The sequence below is a fragment of the Erythrolamprus reginae genome, chromosome 5 (genome assembly GCF_031021105.1).
Source record: "Erythrolamprus reginae isolate rEryReg1 chromosome 5, rEryReg1.hap1, whole genome shotgun sequence".
Classification (NCBI taxonomy): Eukaryota; Metazoa; Chordata; class Lepidosauria; order Squamata; family Dipsadidae; genus Erythrolamprus; species Erythrolamprus reginae.
This window is the reverse complement of record NC_091954.1, coordinates 71269985-71292989: the sequence shown is the minus strand read 5'-3', so window position 1 is coordinate 71292989 and position 23005 is coordinate 71269985. Positions and strand designations below refer to the sequence as shown.

The window sequence follows — 23005 nt, the reverse complement described above, 5'->3', positions numbered from 1 at the left end:
AGAGGGGTCGCTGCCTTGCTGGCCATCACGCTCCGGCTTCTGAGGCGCAGGTTTCTCCCGCTCGCCATTTTTGATCGCCCAAAGGCGCGAACGCCGTTAACCCAGCGTTTTAAAAAGGCGTGAACCGGGCAAGTTGCCAGTGACTGTGGGGCTTGTAATTTGCCCGGTTACAGCGAGAGCGGGTCACGTGATGCCTCAACAGCCAATGGAAGACTGGCTGTCAGTTGCTGTCAGTGGCACTCACAGACCTCACTTGCGAGCGAGGTTTCCGTGCAAAGCCGGTTATTGATCTGTGGATTTCTTGTGAGTACGCTGCCCCTTATAAAACCATGGCTGATCAAATTGAGCCCAGGGAGGAGCCGGCCCAAACACCGAATGCTCCCTCAAAGGGAAAGGAAAAGTCTTTGGGCAAAACCAAGACCAAGTCTTCCCAGTCGGGCGCCTCTATCCGTGAGGCTGAGAGGAAAATCAAGGCTTTAGAACAACGTCTAGAAGCGGCCTTGTCCCCCCCCCACTCAAGGGGGATTGACCATATGTCCCTTTCAACCCCTTCCTCCATCAGCTATCTCTCCTATGCCAATGGGTTTTCAAGGGACTGCAACTGAGAGGGACTGGTCACCTGACAGGCAGGCATCACATCTTCCTCCTCCACCTTTGCCTTCGCCTATCACCAGGCCTGACAGGCCCTCCTCATCACATAGTCAGGCCATGCCACAGATTGGGATGCCAACAGCTTACGCTCCCTCAGCTACATTTACGCCCACGGCTGCTGGTCTGAGAGAGCACACAGACACTTGGCAGGCTTTCTCACCTGCGTTGCAGGATATTATAGCTAATGCGATAGCGGCAGGTACCCAGCGCTCTCATGCCTTTTCTTCTCAAGCCACTCAACCCACCGATCTCTGGTCAGCTCCACCGCCCCTACTGGGTTGGGTTCGATGACAGGTGGCCATTCAAATTTGGAGGAGGACAGCGACCACGGGAATGAATTGTCGGACGACGAGTTCAGCTTTCCCGAGCAACCAGCAGTGGCAGGCCTCTTCAAGCCATCCTTATTCTGGGTGCTATTGCACAAGGCAAAACAGGCCTTGGATGTGCCGGGAGCGACGGCTCCGGTGGAACCAGGAGATGGCCTACGCACATCAGCCACGTTATGCAAGGAACCCACCAAAGAATCAGACAAGGTCCCTGCGCTAGACATATTCCTTCAGAACATCAAGCGCCCATGGCAACATCCGGCAGCGGCGCAGGGTCATTCAAACTTGGAGCGTAGATTTTATACGTTCGATGATGCCATGGAAAATCTGTTGCTGTTTCCCTCCGTGGACAAACCGGTGGCCACATTGGTCTCCAATGCGGTTGTTCCTACGGACAATGCGGATAGTCTCAAGCCTGACGAGAGAAGGGCAGAGACTCTCTTGAAGAAGACCCATCAGATGGCCGCTTGGGCTCTTCGGGCTGCGTCTACTGCCTCTTTTTTCAATCGTGCATCCATCATGTGGATCCAGGAGGTCCAGGCCCGGCTGGGCTCTGACGAGACCCGATTGCGGCAGGATTTAAACAAGCTTCTGGCAGCGGCAGAGTTTTCTACAGACGCTACTCTACATGCAGCTAAATTCGCCTCCAGGGCTGTGGCGTCCACCATATCGTCACGGCGCCTCCTTTGGTTGAGGAACTGGCAGGTAGACGCCAAATCAAAATGGGCATTGTCTTCAGCTCCCTTTGAGGGCTCAAAACTGTTCGGGGAGGCTCTTGACCCCGTCCTGGTGGAGGATAAGGACAAGAGGAAGGTCCTTCCGAGATCGTACCGCCCGCCAGGACCGTAGGACTGGGCCTTATTCTTGGCGTCAGTCCTTTCGGTGGGACAAACTCCACCTACCACACAACCGGTCAGAGCTTACTCCCAGGGTAACTTCTCAACTCCCTATAGGAGTGACAGGTCCTACTTCCAGGATCGGAATAGAGGTTTCCACCAGACCAGACGCCCCTTCAGGGGATCTCAGCAGAGAAACTTCCGGCATTCGAAGTGACTGCCTACCCGACATTCCCTTGGGGGGCAAGCTACAGCAGTTCAGCGGAGCCTGGCAAAACATTTCCTCCGACTCCTGGGTGCTGGCAACCGTGTCTCGGGGACTGCGACTCGAATTTCTTTGCAGCCCTCCTCAACATTTTGTAGCTTGCCCTGTACCTAGGGATCCCACACGGAGGGTTCTCTTGGAGCAAGGGATTTTGCACCTCTTGGAGATTCAAGCAATCGAGCTGGTACCGTGCAACCTGAAGGGTACGGGATTCTATTCCCGTGTGTTCCTCGTTCCCAAATCATCAGGGGGTTGCCGGCTCATCTTGAACCTCAAACATTTGAACCAATACGTTGTCTACCGAAGGTTCAAGATGGCCTCCCTTCGTTCCATCCTGGCCGCCATTCGGTCAGGGGATCTCCTTACTTCGGTCGACCTGAAGGAGGCCTATTTGCACGTCCCTATACACCCGGCTCATCGACAATTCCTTCGATTTTGCCTGAACACCGCTCACTATCAATACAGGGCAATGCCATTCGGCCTTTCATCGGCCCCACGCACCTTCACAAAACTCTTGGATGTGCTGATGGCACATCTACGATCCCAGTAGATCCGGATCTTAGCATATTTGGACGACATCCTCCTCCTTTCCGGAGACCGCAGGTCGGCACATCGGGATTTACAGACCACGTTGGCCTTACTACAACGTCACGGCTATACGGTCAACGTACCAAAGAGTCACTTGGTACCTGCAACCAGGCTCATCCATCTGGGTGCAGTAATAGACACAGTCTCCAAGAGAGTGTATCTCTCTCCAGAGAGGCAGCTCAACGTTTGCTCACTGGTGAACAGACTACAACGGCAACGGAAGGTCCCATTGTCCCTCCTGTCCAAGGTACTGGGAACGCTTGTGTCGTGCGTGGACATTGTTCCTTGGGCCCGTTACCACTACCGGATGCTTCAGTGGACTTTACTTCCCTACCAGCGACGGCGTCTAAGCCATACACATCGGCTGATCTCCTTGGGACACGAACTACGACTCTCTTTGCGATGGTGGAGATCCCCGGCACTGCGTCAGGGTTCCCCCTTCGGCCACCTCTCTTATACCATCCTTACCACAGATGCCAGTCTCCTGGGGTGGGGCGCCCATGTCAACTCTCAGGTGACACAAGGCTTCTGGAGACCCCAAGACTTACACCCAGTCAATATCAATTTCCTAGGATTGCGGGCTGTCCATTTGGCACTACAGGCCTTTTCAACACTGCTAGAGGGGCATCATGTTCTCGTCCGCACGGACAATGTAGCCACCAGGGCACATTTAAATCATCAGGGAGGGACGCGGTCACTCAGGCTGATGGAAGAGACTGTTCTGCTTTTCGACTGGGCAGAGGTTCACCTTGCCTCCTTACATGCAGAGCACATAGCGGGAGAGGACAACCAACAGGCGGATTGGCTCAGCCGACAGGAGCTGGATCCGGCAGAGTGGAGGCTTGATCCCCTTCTCTTTCAAGAGGTTGTCCATCGGTTTGGGGAGCCAGCGGTGGATCTGTTTGCAACACACCAAAACACCCAGCTCCCAAGGTTCTACTCCCGGTTCCCATCGCCGGGAGCCGAGGCAATCAATGCACTGCACCTTCCATGGCCAAAGACCTTATTGTATGCCTTCCCTCCAATTCCGCTTCTTCCAAAAGTGATAGGGAAGGTCCTGATGGAAGAGGCAGAGGTGATCCTGTTAGCGCCACATTGGCCTCGGAGGCCCTGGTTCGCGGACCTCATGGGGCTCTCCGTCTCCCCACCGTGGAGGATTCCGGACGACCAGGTTTCCCTCAGCCAGGGGTTTGTGTGCCATCCAGACCCACAATGGTTCCACCTAACCGTTTGGCACTTGAGGGGGACTGTTTAAGGAACTGTCAAATTCCGGACAACGTTATTGCCACGATTCAAGCGGCTAGACGCCCTTCTACGACCCGTCTTTATCAGGCGACATGGGCCGCCTTTGCCTCTTTCTGTACCACTAGACATTTACGACCGCAGGATTCTTCAGTGCTTACTGTTCTGGAATTTTTACAGAAAGGTTTGGAAAGGGGCCTTGCACCGAACACGTTGAGACGACATGTGGCGGCCTTGGCTACCATTATTAAAAGAGAAGATGGGGGCCCCTTGGCCCATCATCCCTGGATTAAAGACTTCCTCCGGGGGGCTACAAATACACACCCTCCTCTGGTACGGCGCTTTCCCACATGGGATTTGACTTTGGTTCTTCAGGCCCTCACAGGACCCCCATTTGAACCCTTGAGAACAGTTTCGTTACGTTTCCTTTCTATTAAGACGGCATTTTTAGTAGCGGTTACCTCGGCCCGGTGGGTGTCCGAATTGTCTGCTCTGTCGGTCAGACCGGATTTGTGTAAAATTTATCCGGACAGAGTTGTTTTACGGCTGGATCCTACGTTCATTCCAAAAGTAAATACACACTTCCACAGAGCACAGGAATTGGTATTGCCGGATTTCTGTGCCCAAGACAATCACTCTCTGGAACTTAAGTGGCACAAAGTGGATGTCCGCAGAGCCTTGAAGCTGTACATCAGTCGTACAAATGCGATACGTAAGACTGAGGCCTTGTTTGTGGCCTTTGGTTCCCTTAGACTGGGTCTCAAGGTCTCTTCGAACACTATTAGCCAATGGGTGAGACTATGCATAGTCGAGGCTTACAGGGCAAAATCGACCAGTCCACCTAGTGGAATCCAGGCGCATTCAACAAGGAGCGCGGCTTCATCTGCAGCTTGGGCAACACAGGCACCCATTGAAGACATCTGCAGGGCTGCGGCTTGGACTACGCCCACAACCTTTATTCGTCACTACAAATTAGATACCTTTGCCTCGGCCGAGGCTGCTTTTGGCAGACGTGTGCTTCAGAAGGTGTGCGAGGAACCACAGCCCATGGTTCAGCAATCTCCCGCCCTTGAACATTAAACTTGGGTATATCCCATGCTGGACTCTCCTTCCAGAGGCATGGGAGAAGAACCGTTGAACTTACCTGAACGGTCTTCTCGATGCCCTGGAAGGAGAGTCCATACCCTCCCTTCGAACCATGGGGAGTTCCAGTTCAGTTATTTGTTAATTTTCTTGATGTTCAATAAATTGTTGATTATTCTTACCTTCGTTTTTTAAAACTGGCTTCTTGGGGCAGCAAGGGGGCGGTACCTAATTATTATGTAATTATGTTAATTTAAAACTCAGTCCTACCAATAAGACTTGAGCTAAACCCATGCTGGACTCTCCTTCCAGGGCATCGAGAAGACCGTTCAGGTAAGTTCAACGGTTCTTTGGACCCCTCCATTTGGACTTCTCCATGGTTTCAGTGGCGGACATTCTAGAGTTCTTACCAAAGAGCTTGGACAAGAGGCTCTCCCTTAATACCTTGCCACTCCAGGTTGCTACATTAGCTTCAGTTTTGCAGTTGGGAGAATTAGCATCTCTGACTCATCACTCTAGAGTGCGAGCCTTCCTTTGGGGGCCTCCAATGTAAAGCCACCTGTGGTCCACTGTTACCCCACTTGGGATTTGACCAGGGTTTTATAAGCCTTTACCAAGCCATCATTCAAACCATTAAGGGATGCCAGCCTCCATCTCCTCCCATGCAAAGTGACTTTCTTAGTGACCGTCATGTCTACCAGATGGATTTCGAAGTTGGTGGCATTATTTGTGTTTTCTATGCAAGCAGATGGTTCTGTTATTGGACCTTGCCCTCCTTCCAAACGTCAACACCTTATTTCACCCGGCAGAGGAGTTGATCTTGCTAGACTTTGGTCCCAGGCCTCGTCACACCTTGGAACAGACCTGGCATTTTCTGGATGTAAGACAGGCCCTCTGCATTTACATCTCCAGGACTGCCTCCCTCAGGAAGACCAAATCCATGTTCATATCTCTTCAGCTGTCAACTCTGAGCCACAGGGTCACACCTTCCATGGTGGGGCGTTGGCTACAGGTGTGTATTGCCCGCACCTACAAACTATGGTGCATTCAACTAGGAGTGCGGCCACAACAGCAGCCTGGTGTACTCAGCCATCTGTGGAGGAAATTTGTTGGGCGACGACATGGACATCACATTCGTCGTTCAATCACTATTACAGACTGGACACCCTTTAGTGAAGGCGGCCTTTGATAGGCATATCTTGCAATGGGTGCATGAAGATAAGGGTTGTCAGGACCAGGGCGATACCTGCCCATAGGACAGCCAAGTTTTGGTATGTCTCATCCTGGACTCTTCCGCTGATACTATTTAATTTATTAGATTTGTATGCCGCCCCTCTCCGGGGACTCGGAGCGGCTATGGGGAAGGGGCTTTGGTCTTACTGGATACACTTTTTGCCATGGTGATACAGAAGAGTCCAGTCCCACCCAGTGATCTATCTGATCCTGGGTGGCTATTGATGGAATTGGCGGACTTTGTATGGCCTAGCAGTTTCTAGAGGAACTGTGAAGTCGCTTTGCCTTCATTATAGAACTAGGGACTGTTAATAGAGAGGCTGTCTTCAGAATTCCACCTCTGTCATAGAGCTAAGGTGCTAGAGCTACCCATCCTGGACTCTCCCGTCGATCACCACGACAAACCCCTTCTCTATAATTTCCAGCAGAAATGAAATGCTTGCCAAATCATCTAACAAGTCTGACATATATATAAAATGGAAAAGAAATATAGCTTAAAATCCAAGTCCCAATTCCTATGAAGTTGCAGCGCCGCCACCTTGCTCACTTCAGTTCATCATTGAATCATCTATGCTTATCTACTTGCCTCTTTCTCTAACTCTATTCATATGGTGCTCAAAACCACAAATATAACCCAGATGCTTTATCATTCTTTAAAGATAAATAATAAATATTATATCAAGTCAGGCAGAAGAAAGTTGATTTCGAAGTCTTCTTTATATGCTGGCATGTTGATATTGCAGGGCATGGTGCTATTTGCTTGTTTCATCAGATATAGAAGAATGAGATGGGATGTTTGGTTTGAAAAATGGAAAAGTAATATATTGAAAATTTTTATAAAAATAAAATGGTGGGAGAAGTGCTGAGATCTCAGCACTGTTACAATGCCAACAAATACTTTTCCTTGATAAATTGTCAGGCATGGCCCAGTGGCTGGCTGTCTCTCATATAGGTTAGCTGGGTAACATTAAATTCACCATATGACTCGATTGATAGAAAAGGAGTTGAGAGTTCTGTATCTATATGAAGAATATCTACAAGGAAATCACATAGACTGTGTGTAGTGCTAGATAGGGAGTCTATGCCACACTTTCCCAATTTGAGTGCCTTTTGAATAAATGGACACTACTAAGAGCTGAGCCCCTATCCAAAGAGCACCTAATTAAGAAAGACTTGTGTAGGAAAATGTAACAGATGATTGAGATGGATTATATTTTCACACCCTTCCTCCACTAAATTTGGTAGGAAGATATAACATTTTGTACGTTTTAATATGTTTCATTGTATATCTGCTAAAAGAATATTTGAATTTAGTTTTGAAAATTGTAAAAGATAATGAGGAAAGAGTTCAATTTTATCTTTTAGGTAGAGGTCGAGGAGAAAGTGCTTTCTACCAAAGAAGTTTTGATGATGTGGAAGGTGGATTTGGAAGAGGAGGCGGCAGAGAAATGCATAGGTCACAGAGCTGGGAGGAAAGGTAATTCTAAAATAATATACAATATAATGAAATTGTTTGCTTTTTTAATGGAGCAGTCCTGGCTGTGCTTTAATGTTTATGCCTCAGTCGGAACTATTTCTAAGAATATATTTCTTAAAATATTAAATCAGAATGTGACCAGTGTTGGTCTCTATTTGTGTATATAAAAGTATGCTTTATTTTACTACAACATTTGTACTTTTAATGTATATTATACTGAGTAGTTTTACTTCAGTTCAAATTACAAATGAAGAAATGAATGAATTTTAGATTTAGCATTACAGTAGTACCAGATGCTATCACAGAGAATATTCGCAATAAATTGTTTTGCTAAGTTAATATTATAAATAGCCCTAAGATTCTTATTATTCTCGAGAAATATGGAATCATGAGATCCAGATTATTTTGTAAAATATATTGCTTTAACAACATACAAAATATTACCTACTTAAATAACTATATTAAAATGGAAGATATTACATTTAATTACATTAAAATGTTATTCTTTAGAAATTATATTATTGATGGTTTTCTGAGGAACATAGATTAGTACTTGCTTTCATGTTTATCCAAGAGCATGAACAAGAATTGACTTGCTAATAGCATTGATTCTTGCGTATCCTGGAAATCTACTGTATGTTGGTATTCAATTAACAGAACAGCATGCAAACTCAAACTAGCTTTAGGTTTGTTTCAATAGTAAATATAATTGTGGCATTGGAAACTTATAGTGAATTTGTAGTGCAAAGGAACCAACAGTTATATTATGGGAGAAAATAATTGAACCATATATAATTTAAATATAAGGAGAAAAGAGTAATTGGTGGAGAGTTCTGTTCACATTGGTTACATTTGATTTTATAAAAGCATGCAAAAACACAAACAAGCATGTTATGCATTAATGTGCAGTAAAATAGGATAAATGTATTAATGGCATGGATTAATTTTAAGAACTTGTTTAATATAACTAAATATTGAACATATCGATATAATGCAAGTGTTTTAAGAGTGTATCCCCAGAATGGTTTTCATTATTCTGTCCTTCATACATTCTTGAATTTCCAACTTGAATTTTCTTTTAAGTTGTGAAAAGGAAGAATTTCTTCTAAAAAGCATTCTTGTATACTTGTTTTTCTAATTTTTTTAGAGGAGACAGAAGGTTTGAAAAACCAGGAAGAAAAGAACCAGGTATGTAGGATCTTTTCTCTGAAAACTTTAGAGGTATAACAGTCAATATTTTCTGTAGTCAGTAATTGTTATTTAAATTCATATATTTGAATATGAAATTATCCAAGCCAGGAATAGTTTCCTTGTGCAAACAACCTTCCCATCTGGGCACTTCATTTTATTTGGAGCCTTCCCAGATTAGGGAATATTAAATTTCGGAGCATTTAAATAAATTGTATATTGTCCTTTTGAAAAAAAAGAAGACAAGAGTGTGTTTGGGAGACACAGTTGATTAAAAAAAGAGGAAAGGCAAAGACAGAATGCCCTTGAAGGACAACTGGAAGATCCATTACTAAGATAATGCTCAGACAAGCATAGGTTGAACCCATTCCAAGAAACAAACTTAAGAAAATATCTCATACAGCCCCTTCCTAATTTATATGAGCATAAAGAGATGGAGGAGAAAAGCACACTCATACTTTTAAGATTCTGTTACTATGGTCGTTCTAATAAAATGAGTTTTCAACCCATATTTCATTTGTTTGTTAATCAAATATACAAATATACAAATCTCTGACAAATGCAAATTTGAAAAACTGAATAAAGGAAATATTCAACATCTGATTTTTCAACAACAACAAAAAATCACTCCTAAAGTTTCTAGAATAAATACTGGACCAAGAACATATTACCTAAAAGATAAATGAGAATTTTTCCATTAATAATTATACCTGAAAGTCAGAAAACAAGGGGCTGAAATGGAGACAGGATTGAGGGAGAAATTTTACTGGTTTCCTTTTAGAATGAAAATTAGTTCACTCAATTCTATTTCGAAGTGTAGGCTAAGTGCAGATTCACTTGCCAGGTGAAGACTGTCAAATCAGGAAGATTACAATAGTCAAAAGAAAATCTTGATGGCAAGATAGAACATTGATTATAGTTACATGGAGATGATAAATGAAAAGAAACAAAGTAGCATGCTCTTACACATTGTTATCAGAGAATTAAAGATACTGAGCTCATTGGGACTTATAAATAAGCATGCATGTTTCTTTTTGCTTCCATCCACTATTATTAATCTGTTTTTTTGGGGGGGGGGGTTGTGAAGAGAAAAATGATATCTTCCCAACTGTCAATAGAATAAAATGAATTAAACAGATTTATCCCCATTATAGCAATGCTCTCTGTATGTGGGAGTAAAAAACCATAAAACATAGTTTTATGTTTACTATAAACAGTTCTTTTTTTCTGTTTAAGTATATTTATTTTATTTTATTTTAAAATGAATCTTAAATAATTACTGATTAAAGTTATTTGGCTATACTGTAATATAATATATTCAATTTGTAAAATTAATTTATTTTCTTTTTGCTTATATGTATATATGTCTTCGGAGAGGGGCGGCATACAAATCGAATAAATAATAATAATAATAATAATAATAATAATAATAATAATAATAATAATAATGTGTGTGTGTGTGTGTGTGTGTGTATGTAGCTGTATGTGGGCACATGTATTATATATAGGTATGCACATGTTTTTTGTATGTGTGTGTGTTGACAAGATGAAAAAGTTGGGCAGTGTGAAGTATTTTTGTGTGTAATATTTCTTTTGTGGAAAGGATTGTTTTAAATCCAAGATCATCTTAAATTCAATTAAGTGTTGTAATTAATTATTTAAGATGTAATTCTGAATTCTTTTGCATCTTAAAAATACTTCTTCTAATTATTTAGTGGACTGATGTTTTTTTAAGAATTAACATTCCTATTTTCCTCCCATATCAGTCCTATATAATAGGCTAATTTGGAAAGTTATAAGGCACAAAGTCAAAACTTTAAGCTTGAGTTAGAATTTTAACTAGTTTCAATAACAGAGTTAAATTATATAAATATCAGTGGCTGTTTGCATTAATCTCCAAATAATGCACTCAAAGTAGATTATAACTGGGATTAGTAAATCTGATGTTAGAATTAGAATTATCAGTTTATGTTTGAAATCTGAATGTCGTTTGTACTTGTTAATGCTGAAATTATCAATCCAAATGTGTATTTTGTTTTCAGCATAAACACTTTTCTACAAAAACTTTTTTTAATAGTATCTCAATTTGCTAATGTTGTATTACAAGAGCAAGTTGCTTTTCTTAATTAGGGAGACAGTTGTTTAAAATGATAGATAAAAAGGTAAAGTACAAATGCAATTTAATGTTTTTTTCAAAGTGATAATTACTATTGTTTGGGTTTTGCATTGAGCTAAGCCTTAATCAGTGTACTCAGTAAATGAAAAGATTAAAATCTCAGCACAGATAAGAGAAAAATTACTTCCAAAATATTATAAGAGAACATGTTTAGTGCTTATATTGTAATGATATTTCATATCATTTTTTCGAAAGCATGGTTTGTCATGATTCTCACATCTCTTTTTTCAATTGTGAAACATATTTTTTCCATCCTGAGAATATGGTATGATTATGCTTAAAAATATATACATGAATATCTTTAATAACCTTAATAAAATATTGGATCTCATATACTTTAAAAACTTAGCAACTTTGAATTGACAGCTAATATCATTGTGAAATTAATTAATTGTCCAGGGCCCTACCATGTTCCCAGATGACCATAGTTTCCATAATTATCAGGTATACTGTAAACCATTCCTTAGATTTGGGGGAATAAGAATAAGCTTCATAAAAAGTACTTTATAATTGGTAACAAATCTCAACGGTAAAACAAATCTCAACAGCAACATTTATATACATATAAATATATTTATCCAAGTTCAAGAGCAAAAAAGCTAAACTCTTCATAACTGTTAGAAATGAAGCCATTTGAAAGTAAAACTATTAAAACTTATACCATATTCTTCTGAGAAGAATCTTTTAAACATACATTACATAAGAGCACTTGGAAGTTTTGATGATGCTTTGTAGTCTTTCTTATGCACACATGTATACATAGGAATTGACTTCTCCAGCTGAAAAAAGGTTGAAAATCCACAAAATAGTTCTTTTAAACTTAGAAACAGAAACAGCTTTAGTTCTGATAATCTGTTCTGGTAATAATAATGAATCAGTTGGCATAAAGTCTAATGCTGAAAGTCTGGTAATTAGATTTCATGTTTGCACAATTATTTTGTCAAGTCTAATGTTTATCTGCACTTAATGAACATAGTAGTATGAAAAGATAAATAATTGTGGGAAATAGCGGGTCTTTCTGATGATAGAATTGTCTTGCAAGACAGAAAAAGAAGACTCATTCTTGACAGAAGAATTATTAATACAGATTGATGTTTCCTGATGTCTGCTAATGTCCCAATGCAGAGTATTCGAGTCCAATGTGTCTTAAAATTCTTATCGTTCATTTTCATCACAAAACAGCCTAGGGATGTTGAACTTGTTCTTAGCTGCTGGAACAAAGAGATTTGGCAAATGCTTGCGATTTTCCTTAATAAACAAGCACAGCAGGGCTGCAATTTCAGTGCCACAGAAAATACTAGCAACATTCTTCATAGCATGTTTAGGCATCAGCATATTCTGTTGTAACTGTATAGCAAGGAAAGGTTAATTTGAGGTCCTATGGGACCTTGAGAATTTCAGGTGACCTTTCTTTTTAGAGGAGATATCTTTAATAATTGAAGTTGTGTCCATTTTTCCATAGTATTTATCCCCATGTCGTTTTATTAGATTCTTTGAACAACTCTCTGAGTTGAACAGTCTTCTATTTTGTGTCAGTGCAGTTTTAATCATAGTCCATTGGATTTGGCAGGAAGTGTTTTTCTTGTTGTTTTTTAAGGATTTGTGCAATAGTTCTTGTCCCTGACTTTTTTGTGCAGTTCTTAGTGGCTCATCCAGTACATTGGATAATATGCTCTTTGTTCTGCACATTATTCTGAAGCCAAAGGTAGTCATGGAATAAAACAACACGAGAAACTAGAGAGGATAAAGACGGCATTGATGTGATAGTGGCCATTTCGTTGTGTTTAAAGAGTGGCACACATTCAGAGTTCATTCTGTCATCTGTGTCTCACAGATTTGGAAGCTGTCAATGTGCTGTCCATTGATGCGAATCTCCATTGCAGTCCTTTTTGAACTTTTAGTGCTTGTTGTTGGAAGTTCTGGGATTGTTTTATCAAAATTTTCCATTTTGATTTGATACTCCCCTTTGGTGCCACGAGCAAACATAGAGGCAAAGTGATGATGCAATACAATCTCTGATGGGAGATAGGATGTCCTCCTTTGACATGTTTCCCCTGTGCCCTCTTGGATGGCTGAAAGGAAGACTACTAGCTCAAAGTGATGATGAGCCTCCCTTTGTAGAAGAATGGCTAGAGGACTTGATGGTGTAATAGAATGATAATATGTCAAGGGAAAAATAAAAAATGGACACTCTTCAGTAGTTATGTTATCCAAATGAAAATCCACAGTAGTTTGATGCAATTGGCCAGTTTCATGTTCTTCATAAAGAACTGCAGAGATCCGAACACTGGTGAGTGGACTTGGACGAGTATTAGCCACTTGGAACATTAAGTATGGCTTTCCTTCTTTATGTGTCACCACTGCAAGATAGGTGAATCGGATGGATAGAGCTCGATTCTTTGGTCGTGCAATTTTTGCTACAAATGCACCTAGATAAAAAAAGAATTTAAATGTAGATCATGCATGTAGATGTAATGTTTTCATGCCAGTTGAATGAAGCAGAAATAAGTATATCACATTATTTGAAGCAGAATAATATGAATGAATGTCAATTTTAAATGTTGATTAAAATACTGTATAAGTTAATATTTATTTTTAGGACAAGAGCTAGTATTTCCTATGATGTAATATTTCAAGCTAATATTTGTATCATCTCTCAATAGATTTGAGTTGCAATAAATTTTATTATGGTAAACCATTTTTTAGTTATTGGTAATATGAATATGTTTTTCTATTGTTTTTATTATAAATACATTTACAATGAATATATGTATAATAGAAAATTACATACCAAAAAATATATAGCTATGCAGTAGAATTTATGGAAATATGCTTACCTATATTGTAATATACACTGGGTTCAAAACCCCTCAAAAATAACTATCTTTTAAGCTTAAAAAAACAGATGTACTAAGCATATTTACAGAGAAATGTCTTATTGAACTAAGTAGGATTTACTTTGTTTGTACAGCTGCCTGGCATCTTGTAAGTTTAAAATCATTTAATTCTGTGGGGGCGGACCCCATCTGTACAATAGATAGCAGTGCTAATTTAAAATCCTTTGTACAATTATTTTACTAACATAAAATGGAAATATAACTTGTCAAGCTGTTCTGAAAATAATTTTTTAATAGTCAGCAGCACAGCCATTTCCTTTTTTCTCTTCTAACTTCACAACACAATTTTCATATGAACCATACCATTGAAACACTTAGTTTTGAAGTAATGTCTATTTACCTGTGATAAAAGCCTCCAGCATTAGACCCAGTAGCATTTGTATAGCCAGTAGAGCAATTGCACTTGGACAGTCTCCACTTGGGAACATTGTGCCATAACCGATTGTGAGCTGTGTCTCCAGTGAAAAGGAAAAAGCAGCTGTAAAGCTAGTGATATACTTTACACAAATAGTATGGTTTTCAGGTGGGGCATCATGATCAATCTCCAGATCCCCATTCATTTCAGCTAAGAAATACCAGAGAATTGCAAAAACAAGCCAGTGGAGGACAAAAGAAGCCGAAAATACCAACATCATCCATCTCCAGCGCATATCCATTAGTATTCCCCAAGCGTCTTTTAAGTATGCAATTCCTTTTCCTTGGGCACCATCTATCTGGAGCGTGCTATGCCCATCTTTAGTGACCATCCTTGGGTACCGTTGAGTCAGCAGAGGAGCACTAGGTTTGGTGTTGTTGACTTCTATCCTTTCTGTCCTCATCTTCTGAAAATGAAAAGTAAAAAACTGTGGGACACTTGTTTATCTATTCGCATGACGATCAGAGATTCTGACATATTGGCAGTGGACTAGATGCCACATGCAGCTAGCCAAGGAAGTTTTTAAACATGCACTTCTGAGAAAATTAATTTTGGAGAGCCAGGTTAGTCACGATGGAATAATTGTTACCTTAAAAAACAAAATCCTAAATGTCAGAGGGCTTTTTCAGACTTCAATTTAGAAATGTTAGCCAATTTAGATTTACTTGTGTGACTAAAAATTTAGTTCTAAAGTAGAAAAGGAGTATTGCAAGTGTTCATCATCTGAATTAAATAATGTGTTTACGAAACAAAGTATTCTATAATAGCTATTTTTAATATTATAAATTCTGTTCTTTTGGTGTCAATCTTAAGGCTGTTATATCACACCTGTCGCATTAAATTTTCCTCACAAACTTCTATGAGTTTCTGTCTACATTTTCACTTTCCAACCATGGTATTCTTATTGTCTAGAATTGTGGTACCTGGGATGTAGCCTCTTCTGCTGAACATACTCAGGCCACTGCTGATGTAAAGCTGTATTAAAAGGGACAGAGAATAATACGGAAAATATTATGCAATTATATAAACTATTAAGAAGTCCTGAGGAAAAAAATGCCAATGCTAAATTCCAAATTTGTCAAAGAGAAACAGAAATGTGGCTTCTCTTATATTTTATTTATATATATATGTATTTAAAATTTAGTCTGGTTTTCAAAGCAAATTCATTCCTATGGGACCTATAGATGTTAAACATAATTTTCTATGGCATAAGCTCATTCACATTTTTAAAAGGAGCTCATATAATTTGGGAAATATAAGAAATATCCGGGTTTCTTGTGTTTAGAGACTTTGGAATAAACATTGTTTCCATGTTGTCATCAGTTAAATGAATGACATATGCATGTAAATAAATAGTGTGTGGTAATTAGACACAGTGCAGTGTATAGATTTTGCTTGTGCTCTAGGTGTCAACTCAAAATTAAGAGATTTTGGTGAGGCTAAATGAAATACTTTTAGAAAGACTTAGTACCCTGTAAATCACATTGTTGTGTTTCCCCATGATTATTTCTTTTGAAATATAATGTTTAATATTTTGCTCTTTATTTCCCTCTGCAGTACTAGACTAATCTAGAAACATCCATTGATTGTCCTTTCTTTTTATTCTTTAAAGAATAGCTTGTTATGAACATAAGCTGAATATAGCTCATCTCATGTTCATATTTTAAACCTGCTTTAAATATGAAAGGTTTTATGTTCAGTAGATCTAAATTATATTTTAATCTTATAGAGGCATAAGGTGGTGGTTAATAGATATAAACATATTTTTATCAATCTTATGAGTAAATCTATAAAAAACTAATTTCACTATATACAAACACATTATTAAAGATAGGAATAGCAATAACTGCAAAATATAAGCAGTTGCTTAGATGCCATTAATGCCTCATATAGTGCTTTTGAAGTCTGATCTGCTATAATCACAAAAAAGATTGTTTTACATGAATGGCAAAGAAGATTTAAAATTCTGAATACATATTCATTAAAAAATGAATATGTATCCATAAATGTCAGTGGTCTCTAGCTGGCAATATTGAAGGCAAAACCATGGCCTACTGATCATCTGATGGGACAATGAAAATAATAACAGCAATATTTATTTGTTTGGGTATTAATACAGTATCTCAGAGACTGTTATCTTTGCAACCATTATATAAAATAAGTCAATATTATTACTACTATGTTACAGGTGAGGGCTCTGCACTTGTAGCAAAAGCAAGATTAACAAGTTACACAATTCACAGCACCGTACCTTTATATATTATGCTAAAGTCAGAAAAATTGACTTTAGAATTGTGCCTCAATTTCATCTGAGGTTAAATTATGCCCCTTGATTTAAAAAGTCTTTTTCTACTGAGAAATGGTATGGATTTAAAAGTGTTTTAAAATCTCAAAATATTAACCCTAACTTTAACATTAATTTTTTGCATTGTTTTATTTATCAGTTACATTGTACCCCGTATAGAGCCCTTCTGTGAGGGAGATAGTTGGTTTGGAAATATGGAATACGAAATATAAATAAATAAATAAAACAAAATATGAGTTTATATAGTTTTAAAATTGTAATATGGAAACATTCAGTGAACTAAACGAGCCATCTCCATTAAGCTCTTATCAGAGTGTGTATTGTATTACAACAGATGGATCTAGCTAATGCCACTAGGACACTTGATAAAAGAGGTTTTGGAACTACTACTTTGTGACAAGTGTTTGTAATTTTACATCTGAAATTCATCAATTATATTTTAAACCACACATCTGAATATCACTTAATCTATTAAAATTTGTATCTACCTTATTTATGTAGTAAATGTATGTTCTGCTTTTTTTTTGTAGTTAAAGATGGAGGAAAAATGAAACTAGTAAAAACCTATTTTAAAACTAAGATAAGTCATGAAATTATTAAAATGTGCAGTTTACTAAATTCACTTTGAGTTCTGTCTAGCTAGACTAGTCATAAATGAGGATAAATTAATATATAGCACAATGAAATTTTCAAGATTTTGGTTTCTTTATCTAGCAGACATGGTAGGCCAAACATAGATAAGGCAGAATCATGCACTCTGTATTTCCAATGGACCAATAAGCTGCTTCTATACAAGTCATTTTGTAGGATCTGGAGGTATACAACAGGGTCCCTATAGTATAGTAACATTTTTTTCATTAAATCCTAGGAACAGTTAAGTGAATTGTGATATTTTAGTGGTCCTGTTCTCAGAGGTGAACAAGGAGTTCTAATATTCACTTGTGTCCCTCTATTTTTTTTAAACACCCCCCCCCCCCCCCCTGTACCTGTATCTATTGGTTTGTATTGATGTGAACAGGGTAAAGGAGAAGGGCTGGACAGAGATAAGCGCTAGGAATTTTCTTTGGGAAGTAAATGTGTGCATATAAACATACTGTTGGTACATCTTTGCCAGCCTTAAGGCAAGATAAATGAATAATAAATACCTTCTACAAAATGCCCCCTTTAAGCAACTTCAGACATGCAGAAGCTATCTAAAATTTTAGCAGAATTCTGAGATTCACTAGTATGAGTCAGAAACAAATTAATAGAGAATATTATTTTAAATAGTGAAAGGAAACCAAGAGCATCTGAATAAGTGAGCATTTTCCATCACTCATAGCTTTCAATCATTTCAGTAGCTTAATTTAAGGATAATTATGACTGCATTTTTACACATGATTTGAGAAGTAGTTCTTAAAATTCTGTATAATCTTTCACTTTCATCTGTTTCATCTGTTCAGATATACAGAAATGCTATTTTTATCTTAAAAATCCATAACAAGTTTTTTCCCCTCATCATTTTCACTTGCCCCAGACAGTTGATGCTTTCTTTGAAACCTCTAACATAATCTTAAGTTTTTGGTTGTGGAGCAGATATGTAATTGGTGTTTTTTTGTGTTTATTTTGTTGTATACATATTGATTATAAATGATACTGCCAGTTTTTAAATTATGCATTCAGTTTGGACATTCCTCACAATATTCTTCACAGTTTTTATATCATTGTGTATAATTGAGCAGGGTCTGCAAACACTATCTTTTTGACACATTTGGAATTTTGAGAATTGACCTTGTATAAAACGCTAAATTTTGTTTTTACAAAATGGCTGACATGGTAGCCATTCATCTCATGTATTATAATAGTGGAGGTAGTTTTTGTTTTGAAGTATTCCAGTTTTGAATGTAATGTTCTCAAGGGAAAAAACTAGAACACTAATCCTAAAGACATAAAGCATTTATTGTAAACTGGTTCCAAATTGCCTCTTTAAATTAATTATTCCCAATACAGATTCTTGGGAACCCCCTGAGTATTTCCTTTACTATTTAAACCACTTATTCCTCCTCTATTTTTCAATATTGAGTAATTTTTCCTGTACAATAAGCGCCATTCAACAGGATCATCTAAAACTGGAGGAGATTTTTCATAGGTAAGGAGACTGTAGGTAGAGTTCTAAGCAAAGAAGGCAGTTTCTAATAGTACCATTATGTATAGTGATTTAAATTCAAGCTATGATCTGCTGGAACCAGATGTTACACTTCTGTCTTGTTTTTTGTTAAAAGCTCAACATTCAGAACATTTTTCACATATAACCAAATGCTAAACATAGATAGAACAAAAAAGAATTTCAGCAAATAATAATTGAATGCCATTCCTTGTCATTAACTCTGTTTTCTATTTTGTCTTCTACTTTAATTGGGAGAAAGCCATTTTGAATTTTGCATAAATACACAAAAACTGGATATGTCAACAAACTATATAATGTATAGTAGCTAAAATGTTACATGCTGAAGAAAACGTAATTTCACATGCTATGAAAAATATTGGCTTCACAAAACAGTGTAGCATCTAAATAATTTTATTTTCAAAGTGACAGTTTATGATATTTTTAAAATCATATTTTGTTACTAATTAAATGATGCTAACACTTTGAGTACAAAATGCTTTAAACTATTAAAATGAACAGCTGTATTATATTTCTTAAAATATTGTGCTGTTCTGAATTATCTAAGCCTATTTAGCTACATCAGTAAAATACGATCTGTTATTCTTGCTTCAGTTTTTGCTTGTAATTCTTGTACTTCGTATTGACTTTTATTTATTACATGTATAATTCTTAATAAAATTGGTTGGAAACAACATTTACAGAAAGTAATTAAAATTGTAGCTTTGGACTAGAGTTTTACTACAAAATTTTAAGGATAAGTGTTATAGTAAATGCTATTTATTAATGGCCTGTCGTGTTATTCTGAATATAAGTTGCATTACTATTATGTAAATTGTACATAATACTGTACATTTTCACAAATTTGCTCAGTGATATATCACACTCAATTTCCCCATCCTCCACTACCAACTCCATAATAAAACCTATTGATATTATGCATGGCTTACAGGAAGTAAGCAAGGGTGCTGTTTCTCTTATTGTCACCCCATTTACCATTCCTGACATTGCTCAGCTGGTACTAAATATTGCATTAAATAAATAATGCAATATTTAAATTGCATTAAATAATCTTGCATAATAAAACCAGACATTGGTATGTATGCACAAATTCTTAGAGATCATCATCCCATTTTGAATTATTTTCTTATCCCATATATGTGGGGTAGTAATTTATAAAATACATGAGCCATCGCAGATAAAGTAGATATAGGCATAGTTTTGTCTTGAAGTTGAATCTTCAAATCTATGCTGCTTTTTTTTTTAAAACCAATGGTAGCAGCCTGTGCTTTATTCCTCAAATCTTTTCCCAATACTTCAGTTCTTTGTGGTGGTCTATCCAAATAATAACCATGAAATAACTCTCACTAAGCACAAAGCACAGACAAGTTTCAGCTAGATGCTTCTCCTAATGAGATGAAATTAATCTAATTTGGTGCAAATCCACAACAAGTGAATCTATTAGTGTATAGATTTAAAAGGTAAACAAGATACATTCACATGTCATTAGTCTTACATGGTATATTTCTCATTGACTTTTTAATGATTTGTTGTGTTGGATAAACTCTTGAGAATAGCAAAGCAGAAAATAAGACCCTTGCACATGTTTAGAACAGAAATCTCTTCTAAATAGCCTAGAAAATGTAATCTGCAGTCTAGTATTGTAGATCAAAGAAAAATGTAAGATATCCTTTTAATATAAAAAGGTAAGCAAATTTACACATTCAGTAGTATAACCAGTATTATACTAATCTATTACCATCAGATTTAAACCAAATACATATATTTAAAACTTTTTTTACTCCAAAGGCTGTAATTTCCCCCAAGAGAATGATGTTATGCAGAATTAAAATATGTGCAATGTTAATTTGTATGGTTATAGAAACTAATTGTTTTGTGTGAGCAAGGAAGTTTAATATATATTCAATGTTCCTTAACCATCAATATGGTTTAAGATGTACAGATGATCTATATAGATGATCTGTGAACTGAATTATAATATTCTGAAGATTTATTTTTAAAGTTTTCTATCAACAGATTGGCATGGGATATTTCAAGTCAATAATATGAGGTCATTTGAATAGCCAAATATTAAATCTGCATCACATCTTCCACATTTTTGCATCCAGTTTAGTAAAGAATAATATGTGATTTTAAAAAACCTCTTCCAAAGTCAGTTAAATTATTATTGATGAAAATAAAAGAAATAGCTAAGATTTAGGGGGAAATTCTTTGCTAAGTGAATTTCTTCAAGACATATTGGAATTCAAATAAAAATGTAAAGATTCCCAATCCTTTGCAGATAAACTTCACTGGGTAGAGCTTGAAATTTAACTATTAAGTACTATTATACTATATAAAATTCTAGCTTTTCTGAAAATAATCTCATTTCCAATATTTAGTCACATAATTGTTAAATAGTTGTATGTGTTTAGATTTCTTATTTAAGACCTATATACTTTATATCTTACTATAAAAGAATGCTCATATGGCTATAGATTTCACTGGCAATTTTATCATATAAAGTCAATTTAATTCGGGTAATCAATTTTGATAATTGCCCAGCTTTACACTTTGGTAGAACTGGAAAGCTATGTTTTTAATCCCAATGTTTCTATCAGCAATCATGACTTGCAAGAAAAACATCTTTATAAGTTTTGATTCAGCAAATTATTAAATACTGTTAAGTTTTCCTTTGGGAAAATTAAAACACAGAATTGGAAAAGTTAATAGTTAGCATTCTGTACTTACCCGTGTTTTTGTAGCTTTATCTGTGCGGCAGGGAAAGGGAGAAAGGTGGGTATCTTGAATATGGAGTATGCACCAAGATCTTGTATCTGTCAGTATACAGTGGTCCAAAAGGAAGGAAGGGAAAAAAACACCAAGTTTTTCTAGTTTGGAAGGATATTTGTCCAGAATGGGCATTCAGATCTCATTTCACAGTATATAATGTGGGGGGCTGGTTTTCATATGAAGCTGATTTGATTGGTCATTTCATCTGCAGGGGGGCCAATTATCTGTGGTCATGTGGAAAAGAATGCTGATTTGTTAGAACTTTCTTTACCCAACAATAGCCTAGCTGCTAACAGAGAATTCCACAAGACCTTACTTGGAGAAAGGAGTGCATTTTTTTCTCTTAATCGGGATGGGGCTTTTAGGTTTGCATAATCTTACTTAAAGCTTTACTTGCTGGTTCAAAGGAACGACATTCCTCAGAATTGTTCTCTATTCATTTTCTTGAGGTGCTGTTCATAAAGTTCACACTACTAAAAATATTTTCTTCCAAAAAAAAAGGCAGGCAGGTGAAGATGTACTTTCCGTTTCACTTTCTTCCATTTTAAAAAAAAATCTTGGAGCTGGAAATGTCATTTATCTTAGACTTGGAAAATAATATCATCTGTAAATTGATACAGATCTGTTACTTTTAAATAGTTTATAATCAAAGATTCAAGATTTAGTATCTAATCGTTCTATATTTTGCTCCTTAAATCACCTTTGCTCATAAGATTGTCTTTACTGGATGTAACAGAAAAGTATTATCAGGATGAAACGTAATTGCTATAACCAAAACGAAGCACAAATTTACAGTGGACAAATCTATGGCATTCGGACTTTATACTGTGTGGAATTAGTGTGGAGTAATCTGATTAGTAAAAAAAAAAAAATAGCTCAGATGAGGCCCACAATGGCCACTTTCTAGAAACATTGACAAGATTTCTTGAGATATTTTTATGTAGTACCAGTATTTAGAATTTGTGGTATCTGGAATTAGTTAAGTCTAATTAATTAGTGAATAGTAAAGAAATAGTTACAATGAGGTTCCTATCAACCCAGAACTACTTGTATGATCTGTCAGTTTTATAATGCATTTCACATTTTTCTTTAGTTAGTTGCTGATGTAGGGACTTTGATCGAACGTCAGACCTAAGAGGATCTGAGAAACAAAGACTGTGATTGTTTGCAGTAAAACTACGGAAGACCCGCTGTGAAAATTATTAATGTAGACCAATATAATGCTACTTAGAAACTGAAAATCTCTCTCATGTATTTCCTTTAAAAATCCAAAAAATATAAATCATTAATTCTTTATTTCATTAGTAGAAAATGTGTTAATACATGTTGAGGCATAGCACTATAAAACTGAGGCAGGCACAATAACTTTTGTATCTACAAGGAAAGG

The 23005-nt window shown here is 37.5% G+C and overlaps 2 protein-coding genes across 3 annotated transcripts in view; one reads left to right on the top strand and one right to left on the bottom strand.

Moving 5' to 3' along the window:
• The window catches only part of GIGYF2 (GRB10 interacting GYF protein 2), a 114484-nt gene that overhangs the window by 53720 nt on the left and 37759 nt on the right, over positions 1-23005 (top strand). For both annotated transcript variants that reach the window (XM_070753041.1, XM_070753040.1), the window contains 2 exons: positions 7590-7701; positions 8849-8889. In XM_070753041.1, the coding sequence (XP_070609142.1) occupies positions 7590-7701; positions 8849-8889 (153 nt within the window). The remainder of the gene's footprint in view (positions 1-7589; positions 7702-8848; positions 8890-23005) is intronic.
• On the bottom strand, positions 12875-14780 carry KCNJ13 (potassium inwardly rectifying channel subfamily J member 13). Its single transcript, XM_070753061.1, has 2 exons — positions 14303-14780; positions 12875-13494 (listed from the first exon to the last, which is right to left on the bottom strand). Exons 1-2 carry the CDS (start codon positions 14778-14780, stop codon positions 12875-12877), a joined length of 1098 nt encoding a protein of 365 aa, XP_070609162.1.